General features: G+C 33.5%; 1 protein-coding gene across 2 annotated transcripts in view; it reads right to left on the bottom strand.

The window, feature by feature from the left end:
- Positions 1 to 14090, bottom strand: part of LOC120770851 (protein spinster) — a 31903-nt gene that overhangs the window by 10445 nt on the left and 7368 nt on the right. Inside the window, exons 2-4 of one of the 2 annotated variants that reach the window (XM_040098454.1) lie at positions 3618 to 3975; positions 798 to 1124; positions 300 to 561 (exon numbers count right to left, since the gene is read on the bottom strand). In XM_040098454.1, the coding sequence (XP_039954388.1) occupies positions 300 to 561; positions 798 to 1124; positions 3618 to 3975 (947 nt within the window). The remainder of the gene's footprint in view (positions 1 to 299; positions 562 to 797; positions 1125 to 3617; positions 3976 to 14090) is intronic. The other variant, XM_040098455.1, reaches the window with a different exon arrangement.

Here is a 14090-nt window from a genome sequence, read left to right as displayed (position 1 = left end):
AAAAACTCGTGTTAAGTATAAAAAATTGCAATAACAAAAAAATATAATAAAAAACTTTTATATGAAAACTCGAACAGCTGAAATTCTTAAATATTGTTGCGTTTAGCGATCGTACAAGCTCTTTGCTCATTCGTTGTTATTGTTGCGCGCTCAGTGTGTGTGTTTGAGGGAGCAGACAGTGGTGGTGTTGTTTTTTTATCATTGTTTTTGCTTTTGTTTTGCATATTTTCACGCATTTGCTTATGATTGCATTACGCCCGCATTCATTCATTGATTTTCTTTCTTATTCTTTTTCTTACCAACAAAATATCCGCCACTATGGACCAGCATAGATTCAGCGTCACCTGCGCCAAAAAGACGAACAAGAAGCAGAACGAGGTTGTGGTTTGTGGTGTCACCAGCGACAAGTAGACCATAGGCGCTGATATGAGCAGACCGAAGGCACAAATGTATGGATCACAGCTTTCGTGTTGTGGTCGTAGACGTTGCGCCAGAAACGAGCCCACTGGCACACCAATCAATCCGGCTATCATGGCGATGATGCCAAACTTGTACGATACGCTAGTTGATTTTATGAATAGGATTTATGTGTGTTTTTAAATTTTTAAATACTATATGCTAAAATTTTTGTAAATTAAATTTTTGTGCGTAAACATGTTGAAGTATGTATTTACACAGCGTATAAACACATAGAAATCGAAATTTTTTGGGGAAGCCAAAAATTAATGTTCTTCTAGTATATATGTACATAAGTATGTATAAATATCTACATATTTTTTCATTTCTACTATACTCACTCATTCAGCGACAGCTCCTCGTTGCCTGGCTGCATTTTGATGCCTAGGTAAATGAATTTAGGTCCCCACCAGGCGAGCGCACCGGTTACGAAGGCAACGCAAGTGAAACCAGCTGTCGAAAGCATAAACGAATGATTCTTCACCAAATCCTTAATATCCTCTGTGTAGCTGGTGGGTTCCAAATGTGGTGAGCCTTCGCTCTCGCCACGCTCTGGCTCTTTGATCAATATAATCAGCACAACGGCCACAATGCCCAGGATGGGTGTAACACGCAGCGCCCAACGCCAGTTATTGGCCAAGCGGGCAGTCTCCGAGCCGACAATATAACTGTGTAAATAGAGAAAATGCAGATTAGCATGCATACTTTAGAAAATAATTTAATATATTTCATAAATAATGCATAAATATAGAAATAAACTAAGATAAATAACAATAAATAATAATAAAGATAACTATAATTGACTAATTATTTTAATAGAGGAAAAGATTTAGAATAACTGGAAGCACATTAAGAGTTCCCTGGAAGTATACTATTCTGATTAAAAAAAAAGTAAATTAGCGCTAATTGTCGACTTTTGCGTAATGGTTTGAATAGAAATCAATCAATCACAAAGTATACTTAATTGATTGACTACAAATTGAAGCGCAGCAGCGTATTCATGTAATTTTTTAATTTATGCCAGGCTTAATTAAACAATGCGTACACTACTAATTATTACAAGAACAACTTAAATGCGCATAGTTCACACGCTAACAACGCGACGCTCGCCTCGAACTGTTTTAGGGGAGGTTCCTTTCGTGACTTTCTTTGGGGGAACGCACTTATCGCTTATAACTTTTACGTTATGACCTCTATGGAAGTGACATGACGAAATTGAATGATGTTAAGCGACGAATTCGTTGCACTTATTGACTGTAGCCCATAAATACATGTACTTATGTGCGTATTTGATGTGAAAGAAAATAAAGTAATTGATTTAGATTTGAATTGACAATGTCACTAATAAAATTTCTATTATTAATTAACCTTTTGAACGCGTGCAATTTAGAAAGTTATATTATGGAAATAAGTTGCAAGCAATTGGTGCGATAAAGCTACAGTGGAGCCTCCTTGAGTGGAACATGCATACATATGAGAGGATGCCGTGATTGGTAAAAAGCTGGTGTTTACTATCATAAAAAAACTGCTGTTCAAAAACCTAGAAATGTAAGTTAACTTCAAATTTTATTATTATAGTACATTCAAGAGACGCCGCAAAAAAAAAAATAATAAAAATTGTCACATAAAAAAGTTTTCCATACAAGAACATTATTTTGATCGTCCAGTTTGTACGGCAGCTATATGCTATAGTGGTCCGATCTGAACAATACGTTCGGAAAATGTATCTTTACCTTGGACAACAATCCGTGCCAAATTACGTGAAGATATCTTGTCATAAAAAAAGTTTTTCATATAAGAACTTGATTTTAATCTTTCAGTTTGTACGGCATAGTGATCCGATCTGAACACTTTGTTCAGAGATTGTACCATTACCCTGAACAATAGTTCTTTCCGAATTTCGTGAAGTTATCTTACCGAATAAAAAAGTTATTCATACAAAAACTTTTTTTGATCGTTCAGTTTGTATGGCCGCTGTATGGTATAGTGGTCCGATCTGAAAAATATTTTCGGAGATTGTATTCTTGCCTTATACAATAATTCGTGCCAAATTTCGTGAAGATATATTGTCACATAAAAAAGTTTTTCATAAAAGAATTTGATTTTTATCGGTCAGTTTGGTATAACCGGTTCTGAGAAATGAGTGTCTCCTTGTGGGGAAAAAGGATGTGTGAAAAGTTTCAGTTGATATCTAAAAAAACTAAGGTACTATCGCGTATATACAGAATCGGCTGATCACGTTATTCTAACTAGAGTCTACAGTACAAAATATGTCTCTTCTTTTTATACACATTTTAAAAACTTTCTTGCATAAAAATTATGAAAAATAACAGCGTTATTATTTTTGTCACTGTATTCCCCCTTCTTCACTCTAACACTTTAACATGCAGAGTAATTTAAGAAACCCATAAACAACCCTCTGGTATGCAGGGGAAAACTGCTATGCTGGTGAAGGCTCGTCTGTTTAGTATTGATTTCCACTGTTTAAATTTATTACGTTAATATTTACAGATGGCATTTAAGCGTGTTCATCATAAAAATTCCAAAAATTTAATTCAATTGAAGCAAGCCAACGCCGCTTTGACCTGCCTTGTTTTAGACAATTAATTTTTTTTATTGCCATGGGAGTGCATGAGAAAGCACGCGATCGGCCGTTTGATCGGAATTCTGTTATGAATCGTAATCAATATGTTAACTACGGTTTCCACTGCATAATTTTGCTGAAATCACGCGATCGACGCTTTTGAACTTTAGTTTGAAAAGTCAGCTAGGGGTGAATGACTCAACAGAAAGAAATATACTAAAGTACATAAATCCGCTCATATATGTTTAAGACTGAGTTAGTAATATTACTATAAAAATATTCATAAAATCCTTATCAAACTTTTCAATGTTATTGTGATCGCTAACAAGTCTAGAAGTGCAGCAATGAGATTACCGGATCCAGTGCCATAAATACTAGAATGTGCGTAGACTAAGGTTATCAGAACTAATTTTAGCGAAGTTGTGCAAATTTATAATATAATAACAAACAAAAGTAGACATAAGCTATAATTAAACATAAACAGATTATAAAAACAACGACATAAACATAAGCGACGCTAACTACAATTCAAACAAATATTTTGCTAAAGAATATTGTATATTACTACAAGTCTTACCCAAATCCTGAACCAACAGGAATCGCGAAATAGAATAACGCCAACATTTTCGAACGCAAATCGTGTATGAACAAATCGGAGATAATCGTGGGCGCTATGGTACTATACGAGGCTTCGCCGATACCCACTAACGCGCGGAATGTGATGAAACCACCGAAGCCGCCCATAAATGAGCCAAGCAACGTTGTTGTCGACCATAACAGAACACCGATTGCCATAATCCAACGACGCGAATAACGATCGCCGAGATAACCGAAAAGTGGCGCACAAACCATATATGAGAGCACAAAAGCCGTCTGCAGCAGACCGCCATCATCGTCACCAATTTTAAAATCTGCTTGAATATCTGTTAAAACACCTGAAATATTCATAAAAAGAAAAATATAGGTTAGAAAATTTATTTTTGAAAATAATTTTTTAAAAGAAAGGTTATTTAAAAATAAATATTAATTAATGAAATCTAAAATACAAATTCGTATGATATTTAAATTGGAGACATTATCTCAACTAAACTTTAGTATTTATTCCTATTTTTACACCTTGAACTCAGTATATTAAGTTTGTCGCGATGTTTTTATAAATATGATATATAATGTCGATTTGGCTATGCCCGTCTGTCTGTGGGTATAAACGCCTCTTACTAGTCTGTGTTTTTGAAATATCGATAAAATTCGCACACGCTCTTTTCTTCTCAAGAACTGACCGCTATACGATATACATATGTATATATGTAGCTGCCATAGAAACTGGTCGGTCAAAATCAAGTCTTTATATGAAATTGGTTTTTATTTGGCAATTATCTTTATGAAATTTAATGCATTATTTTCCAAGGCAATGATTCAATCTCTGAACAAATTGTTCAAATCAGATCACTACAGTATATAGCTGTCATTCAAAACTGACTCAAGATAAAGATTTATACACTTTTATGCTCTTAGAAATAGAATTGTTAAGGGGATTATAGCTTCGGTGCCGCTGAAGTAAACTTTCTTTCTTGTTTTTAAAGGCTGATCCATTTCAAGGTTGTCTATTTTTTTATAGAAAAAACAAAGAAACTTCAGATTTAATGGGGAATGTTTATTAACCCCAGAAAGAAGATTCTTTGTCCATCTTTTGGGTACAATTTTAGATGACTCGTTCGAGAATTTCAACTGGTAACTGTCGAATGACACTCTCCAAGGCTTGAATTGAAGCGGGATTGACTGCATGGAGCTTAGACTTTACATATTCACACAGGAAACAGTCTAACGGTGTGATATCACGCGATCTTGATGACCAATCGAGCGGCCTAAAACGTGATATTTGCTCACCGAAGAGCTCTCTCTATAAATCCATTGATAGATGTGATGTGTGGGAAGTGGCGTCGTCTTGTTGAAACCAAATGTCGCCGAGATCACGAGCTTCAATTACAGGCATCAAATAGTCGATTATCATGGCGCGAAAACGTTCGCCATTGATGGTTGCGTTGTCACCCGCATTATTTTTGAAGAAAAACGGAACGATGATTCCATGAAATGTCAGACAATACTGCACAAAAATAACATAACAGGCTATTAAAAAAAAACACTCCTACTTGGATCACCTGTTATAAGTTTTCAAACAGCAATAGGGTGCGTAATGCATACAAATTATTGAAGAATGGTCAAGAAGGTCACTCACTTAGGGTTCATATACATTTTGGATATCTCAAATGTCTAAAACATTTACATTCGCATATCGGTTAGCAACTCTTTTCAAAACAGCATTTTTCAATTGCATTAAGACATGCTAAATTGCTGTGTGCAGCTTACGCTTCATCGATAAATGAATAAATGCCATTCAAGCTTTGGAGCCGCGTGCCCGACGACTCTAATTTTAGCACATAACATGACCACACCGTAATGATAATTACAATGATCATATTTAATTAACACATCCAGCAGTTGACGTTATTGCAATTGCGCTGTTTATATGTATGTGAGTTTTAATCAGAAAAAAATGAATAAGTAGAAGACAATGTTGTGCACTTCTCGCGAGTGTGTAATGATACGAGTATCTGACTTGCGAACCTTTAATGGAAACTTAATTGACACTTGAATTTCTTTATCGTGTGATATTCGCAGAAGTGGCGCTATTTGAAGAAAGTTATACAATTTTCCATTAACTAGAGTGCTAATGGAATGAAAAAACTTAGAACATAATGCATTTTGTTAAAGCGTGAAAATTTTTGGGAATTCTACAAACAATACACTCATAAATCCAGTAATAATTGAGGCATAGCCTGCCGTTTGATTTACATTTAAATTCTTATAATTTATACTTTAATAAGAAATCGTTGCAATATTGTGCAAGCAAAGTTTTAAGTATCTTCGAACACTGTCATTGTATGCAGTGCATTGGCAAGAGTCAATAGCGCCGGCAACAGAATGGTTTTTCGCTTTGAGAAAGCTTTATAAAAACAACAACTGCCATTCGGTGGCGACATCAAACTGCAGCGCCCCTGTTGACGTTGAAGGTTGCACGCGGCAATCAATTATTATCAGTCTCATGCGCATTTAGTCATCATCATTTTCTGAGTGGTGTTTCAGCAAAAAGCGGTTCACTTGCTTCGGAAACGGTCAGTTAGTTATTCATTGGCAAATCATTTTCATTCCGCAATACAAAACTGTTTAAGCCTAATTAAGTAAAACTAGTTTAAACGTCCGTATATTAATTTCTAGTTAAAGTATGCATTTGAGCGAAGAAAAAATAAAATATAATGAAGTACATTTGCTGATGGCTTAAGCTTTGCTTGCAGCTAAGTTTCGCTTTTTGTTCATCTTTTGCGTGCATTTAACCTTAGATGATTTGATTTTTGCGGTCAAATACTTTTATTTTGTTTCAATAACTTTATGCGGATTGCTGCAAGCTGGCCGCTGGGCGTGACTAATTGCATTTGCATTGATATTTATTAATATATCTGAAAACCGCTGAAGAGCATACTTTTGATTACAAAAAAAGTTTCGTAGAATTGAATAAACTCAAGTACAAAGAATTTCTACAAAAATGCTTCTAATATGTATGTACATATGTATGCTTGGAATTTTGAAACTGTTACGGAAGTGTTTTGGGGACTCCAATTAATCACGAACATAAATATTTGGGTAGTAAAATCCTTCACTGAAGGACGTGAAGTCATCGAAAACTTCCCTTATGTGAATCGTTAATTTTTTTCCAAACAGGGTCAGATAACCGAAAAAACAGCCCTTGGCCCGATTAAAATTCGGGTCAATTCCGGTACGTAGAACCAGCTATCGTGCGAATTGAATCGTTCATCTATTTATCTCTCTGTTAATGAAGATAACAGCGAAGAAGTTTATGTTATAGTGATTGGAAATCGTCGTGTTGACATCAAAGTGATCATCAGTATCAGTATGCTGTTTTGAAAGTGGTAATAAAGATTTATATTAAAATATGTGAAAAAATAATTTTTTGGTTGTCCGGTTCAAATTTGATCAGATATAGGTATTTCAAACTCCGCTTAATATGTGCCTATGTAATGGATATACATATGTATGTACATATTTAGTAATTTGTTTTCGAATCCATTCGTTTAACTTTGAAACACCGCACCTTATACGGAAGTGCGTGCTTTGCTTATCAAAGAGGAAGTTTTTATAGATTTCTTTTAAATAGTACACAATTTTATAGTTACGATTATTTGTCATTTATTTAGAATAAAAATCTCACAAAAAAAAAAAATAATAAATTGTTTACCCAAGATCAGTCATTCTACAAAGAATTTAGCACAAGTCTACGAAAATATTCTTTCAGATATCTGACAATAGACTGATTCCATTAGATAGAGAGAGAGACAATAAAACTGTTTTCAGTAAATTTTAATAGTCAACTTTTGAGTTAGCAACTAACAACTGATTTCAAATGCTTTTACCTCATTGATATGTTTATTACTTCATTATTTTCACACCGGCAGCGGAGTGTGCGAGCGGCGTCCAAATTTAATAAGTTGGGTGCTAAAAGCGTCACTTATCAATGTGTCAGCACAACCTTGATAATGATCACATGAATGACAATATGATAGGCTATTTAGCATATGTGTAATGTGGCGCCCACTCACAGCAAAAAATAATACTATGTATTCTAACAAATAAAAATAAAAAACACAAAAAAGAAAAAACGCAGAGGCACATTCCGCTGCTTGCGTACTTGCGCTCCCCCAAACACCCATCGTAGCGAATATAAAAATGTAAAGTTTGCGGTAGTTAATTAATACATACACTAATACATACATACATTTGTTTACCTGAAATCACCATAAAAATCACTTACTCAGGTTAAGTATTCAATGTTTGCATACATTTAGCTACATTCTACCTATGTACATATGTATATGTATATACGAGTATATGTATGTATGTATGTAAGCAGCACAACATAGTAAAGTAGTATAAAAACAAACACAAACCAAAGCGTCTAGGAGAGTTAATGAAAGCGTAGCGTGGCGCATGGTCGAGAGAACTTGGCTGTCATCGCAAAACGCAACAAGTAAACGGAAGAGTAGCAAAAATAGCAAGTGACATACATATGTATATACCGACATACATTACGAGTATAAATATAGTACATACTTAAACATCTAAAACACACAATGAGTTGCAGAACTAGTTCGCTGCAGCGCATGTTTTATGAACAAGTTTGCGAGTGCAAACGCTGAGTCAGACAACAGACAACCAACGCCAAACTGCTTGCCCATAATTGCCAACCGCCTTCAGCACACGACGTGGCCGCAACGACTGCACTCAAAAAAAAAAACCCCAATAAGCCAACAAACCTAAGCAGGCGCACTGCCCCGCAACTTTCCCGCTATTCTTGCCATTAACGCACTTCAACGCAAGTTTTTAGCGCTTTTGCTACTACTCGCATATTCGCGTTTGTTTTTTTTTACTTTCTGTATTTAATTATTTTCGTTGTTATCTGGGTCTTTTTATGAGAAATTTATCGTACGATTTTTTCAACCAATCAGCGCTTGCGCTCGCCGGTATTAGCCAGCAATGAATAAGTGACGTAATGGCTAACAACGCTGACGGACGAACGATGTCTACGTAGGCAAAGCAAGCCAAAAGCAGTGAACTCGGCAAGCAGAAAAAAAATCAACCGCTAAAAACGAATTGGTTGGGGGCCGTTGTTGGTAAAGCTAGGTGGCACTCTAGAGACATGCATATATGCATGCGTATGCAAATAGGTACATATGTATGTGCATACGTAGAATTGGTATGCGCGTCAACACGTAAGCATTCATAAACGAGAAGATTGCGTTATTGCAGTCGAAGTTGTGGGTAGGAAGATTTCTTTTAGGAATGATGTTTTTAAAATAAAATAAATATCATTTAGCAAAATTGAATTTAGCACACATTTGTTTGTGTTTGTGTTTGGCGACGAATTGAAGCCTTGGCTCACTGACTTGCACACGGTTTCGTCGCTTTTGAAGTAGCTAAGCGGCTAAGGTGGGATTTTATATCAAAATAAGAAAGCGTATAGCAATCGAAGTGTAGAGAAGCAGAAAGACTTGCGTTCAATGTCAATGGAAAGCAAACATAATGATGAAGTTATAGCGAAAAGAAGTAATAGTAGCAAAACAGAAATAAAAGCTGGCACACAAATCTAGTATCAGAAAAGAAGCAGAAATGGGAAATAGCCTGCTAATATGCTCAAGAGAACCAGTTTGCGAAGCCGGCACCGGCGAACTAAATGGGAGAATGCTGCCACCAATACAATTCTACAAGGTACACATGTACTTAACCATTGTAGATTTGGTGGCGGTCTTATGATCGGGCAATGGTTAATTGTGAAACGTGAGAGAACAAATAATTATGTAAATCGGAGGAGTATATGAAGATACATACTCTGTCGGAATGAGATTTTACGGGTCAAATTTAATAAAATTACAATACATTATACTTAAAAAATAGTAATAATTTCCTTTTAGGCATAGTTTTGAAAAAAAGGAAATCTCAAAGGTAAATTATTATTATTAAAAAAATAACTGTGAGATTGACTTTATTAATAGATACATAACTGCAAATTGTTCCGAAAATACAATTAATTTTATAAATTCAAAAGCTCTGTTTCCCCCTTAACTCCCTGCATCATTATTCGATGTCATTATGAGAAAAAATCGAGTCTCTAACATTTTTGAATTGATGTCAATAAACATCTTACGGTTCATTTTGACAATATTGTATTTTTGTATACCAATTAAATATTAATTTATTCGAACAAGTTTTATTCCACGTTGAACTTATTAAAATGTGGTGACTCATTATGAATTTTTAGCTGGAAGTAGCGGCATGAAGTTATATATTTCAACGTTTACTTGCACATTATAATTTTTGCGATAACTTCAACAATTTCAAAAAGAGGCATGACATTTTGTAATTCTATTTAAATAAATATATCTATATCAATAAATATGTATATATGTATATATACAATGTATACAATTTTTACATATTTAAATTTAGTGTATATCGTGGTAGGGTTAATGCAGCTTATTGCACTTTTCAACGGTTTCTATACATAATATGTATGTAGGTGCCAAGCGGAGGCTACTGAAAATTTATACTGATATGCATTTACGTAAAAACATACTGCGGCATTTGTAAAGAAAAGGCAAGAGGGAGAGATGCATTTCGGTCAATGACATGCACCTAGGCTACTCAAAACTATTTACATACATATGTGAAGGCTTAGGGTGTGAATATACGCCAAATTGCACGGCAATGGAAGGCGGTGCTCGGGCGTCACTTTAAACGCCAGACACCTGAACGAGTAAATAGTGGTATTTGCATCGCTTTAGCGCACTTTACAGCACACACTCCACGACTTCTGCAGTGTTTTACATTTTATGAGGTTCAAGCGTACAAAAGGTGGAAGGTTGGAAACAATAATAGTCGTTTTAAAATTGATGTGCCGATTGGTAATATCCAGACAGAAAATATATGTTTATACCTACATATGTATGTACATATATAATATACGAATATTTAAATATCATTCACATATCATTCGTATGTAATAATATACATATATAATAAATGTACATGTTTGTGTTTGTATGTTTGGTACGTGAAAGGCATTATTTGTATGTCAGGCGATAATGCCAATCACATGTTTAAGTAGGTTTGTGGTTTGTCAGAGATCATCAGACTAATGTGATTTATAATTATGTATATTTATGTATGTATGTATATTGAAAGTTAAATTCATAATTTTTGATTGATGCCTGATTATTGATCTACTTAATCGTCATGTGATAATGGGAAATGAATGTGTGATATGATAATGTGTTAATTTGATTATAAATGAAAGAATGTAAACCCACAAATATACATTAACATAAACATACTTATATTTTGATAAAATGAATCATTTAATGGAGTTTAATTAACAAAATATCTGTCAATTATTGTTATATAGACGGTAGATTTAAAAAAAAAAAATTATAGTAATGTGTGAGTTTATATTTATTGTGAATTTAAAAATATATAGATAATTATTAATTTAATTTTTTTTCAATCATTTCACGTTCGAATCGTAAAACGAAAGTAGCCTATAGAGAATGAGTGGAAATAATGCATATATAACTACAATAAACTATTGTAAAAAAATTAGTTTTCCTATGACTCAGAAATGATGACGCCACTTGAACTCTAAAAAATTGCACACTTAACTAAGTTATTACGTGTTATTTTATTGTGCTGGTTTATAGTTTATCCGAAAATGACATAAAATAGAAATAAAATTGTAACCTATTCAATTACTATCTGTCAAAGGATCTTCGATTGCAATATTATTGTATGCAATTAAATTAATCTAAACAAAGTACCTGTAAAAATAAACAACTAATATTACGTTTTCCCCAAAATAATAAAACGATCACTTAGAAATTTCTAAAATTTCATTGACTAATTGCATAAATAAGGAAACTTTGAAAAGTTTTAACCAGATGCAAATATTCACGAGTGTAAACAATACATTATAGGAATAAGCAAAGTTCGTGGCTACTGAAAACGACCTTAAAAATTTCCAGCTGTAAAATTTGCGAGTAAATATCGAGGAAAAGTACCAATAATACTTTGGCGGTCAAAATAATTAATGTAAAATAAAACGTCTGGCAAATAATTCTTTGCATATATTATGAAAAAAACTTCCATTGTCAAATATGTAGCATTGAATAAATTGGCGCTTCTGTTTGCGCATTTTCTCCTGTTTTTTCTTATTTTAATTCGTGTTATTCTCAATTATTGCATAGTAATTTTATTTGCGCAGACTTTTCGAATAAACATGTTTTTTTAGTGCGTTTGATTTAAATTCGAATATATTGATTTTATTTAAAATCTAATTTGTACAAACTGTAAATAACAGACGATTACTAATTGCTCTAACATGCCCCCTGTAATTTGCATCGAATAATGTTATTTGCATGTTAAGCATAACAGAAGGTTGTGCAAATCAAATTGAATATATTTAGTGTGTGTATATTTGAATTTTTATGAAATCAAATGAGAGAAATTTACTATATAATACACAATAAAAAAAATAAATTACCAAAAAAAATATTAAAAAAATACAAAAATCATACTATATACATATGTATGCATATATTTACCAGCTATGTATATGTATGTATGTTTACAAATCGGAAATACTAAAAAGATTATGTCAGATTATCACAGCAAATTTACTTTGCCAAATTCCTTTTACATGTATAAACATTGCTGTAAAAACTGAGTGATTGACATGAGTGGGTGCTGAGCACGGACAAAATCCTTGACAGAAGCAAATATGTCTGCATATGATTTAGTAAGCAAAGTATGCTATGTATGTAATCAGTAAAATATGTTATTAAACAAAATGTTTAAGGAGTATTTTAATCCAACAATTGTTAATTCTTTATAAGATATTGCACACAAATGTAAAATCGATAAGTTCGTTGACTGTTCGCCAACAAAATACAGAAAATTGCAATAAAGCAAGCTTGAACTTGAAATCAGATATGGGGAGTTTATAAATTTTATTATAACAAATAAATTCTTTTTTTGGCGAAAAATCCTTATTAAGCACAAAAGGTGATCTTTCGACCACACTTAAGTAGTAGCAGAATTCTGCCGAGTTGACAGATAAAAAATTCGGGTTCGTTCCGGATACGTAGGCCCGACAGTGGGAACGGACACCTAAGTAATCATAACCATAAATTGAGCCTACCAATTTTGTCAGGCATCTCCTAGTTGACCAAAACAGCGCCCCGCTTGAATGCAAAATCAAAACATTTTTTACTATCACAACAAATGTCAACAAACCCGTAAAGAGCAATAAAAATCAAAACTATTTACTATAAGAAAGAAAAAAAAACTAAGCGCAAGAAAGGCGGAAAAGAGAAAGTTCGTTTACCCAAAGCGGATACTTTCGTAAGCATTTAATGTACAGAGTTACCTACATAAATTGTATGTATGTAAGAGCGTATTTCTATACTAAAAGCATAGCGCCTAAACACATACAAAAACAACAATTTATCACATTTTGCTATGCATTTTTCAACTGACCGAATTTACAACTTTTTCTTTAGAGAAATAAATTGTATGAATGTACATACATACATACGTATGTACATATATACATACATACATATGTATGTGTATTTGCAAGCATGTATCTGTGAGTATACGCTCTGTAGGCAACAGTTTGTGAATGGCCAAAAGGTGATGAAAGAAAATTGTTTACACCTGTGAAGAATGCAGAAGTGAAGAGGTTATGGCCGAAAGCCACCAACAGTTGTGCGTGTAGAGCCAAAAAACAAAAAAATGAAAAGCTCAGACATAACAAAAAAAATATGCAATAACATTTATGTATGTTTGTATACGTAAGCAACGAAAGCGTTGAATTAATTCTTCAATTAATTAATTCCTCGAAAAAAATTAAAAACCATAAAAGTCGAAATAAATTATATTTCATAAAAGCACTTAAATGGATTAATGTGCAAGCATAAGAAGATCTTAAATCAATAAGTATTAGCAATCAAGCGTGAATCTGCTTGCGTTCGCTGCACCCACAGGCCAGAAGAATGCCGAAATTAATGCATTTCTTCTTATTCCTCCTTTGCTGCAGACCTTATGAGCTTAAAATCATTTATTGAGAGATTTGTGGGGGTGTGGCTACAACAACAAATATTGCATACTTATGTAAATACATATATTGCAAGAACAATACGTTGCAAAAACACGTACACATTTGTAGAACGCAGTTGTAGCAACTTTTTTACACATTTGTAGCTATATATTTACAGCGACATAGCACCAAAATTTAAATGCATTTTATTTGTTTTTACTGTTCGCTATTTTTGCTTGTTCAACTTTCGAAAATCGTTTTTCTTTACGATGACTTTTTCTTTTTGGAAAAGTGCCAATATAAATAAGAGAAATAAACAACAGAAATAAA

The sequence above is a fragment of the Bactrocera tryoni genome, chromosome 3 (genome assembly GCF_016617805.1).
Source record: "Bactrocera tryoni isolate S06 chromosome 3, CSIRO_BtryS06_freeze2, whole genome shotgun sequence".
Taxonomy (NCBI): domain Eukaryota; kingdom Metazoa; phylum Arthropoda; class Insecta; order Diptera; family Tephritidae; genus Bactrocera; species Bactrocera tryoni.
This window is presented reverse-complemented; position numbering and strand designations above follow the sequence as displayed.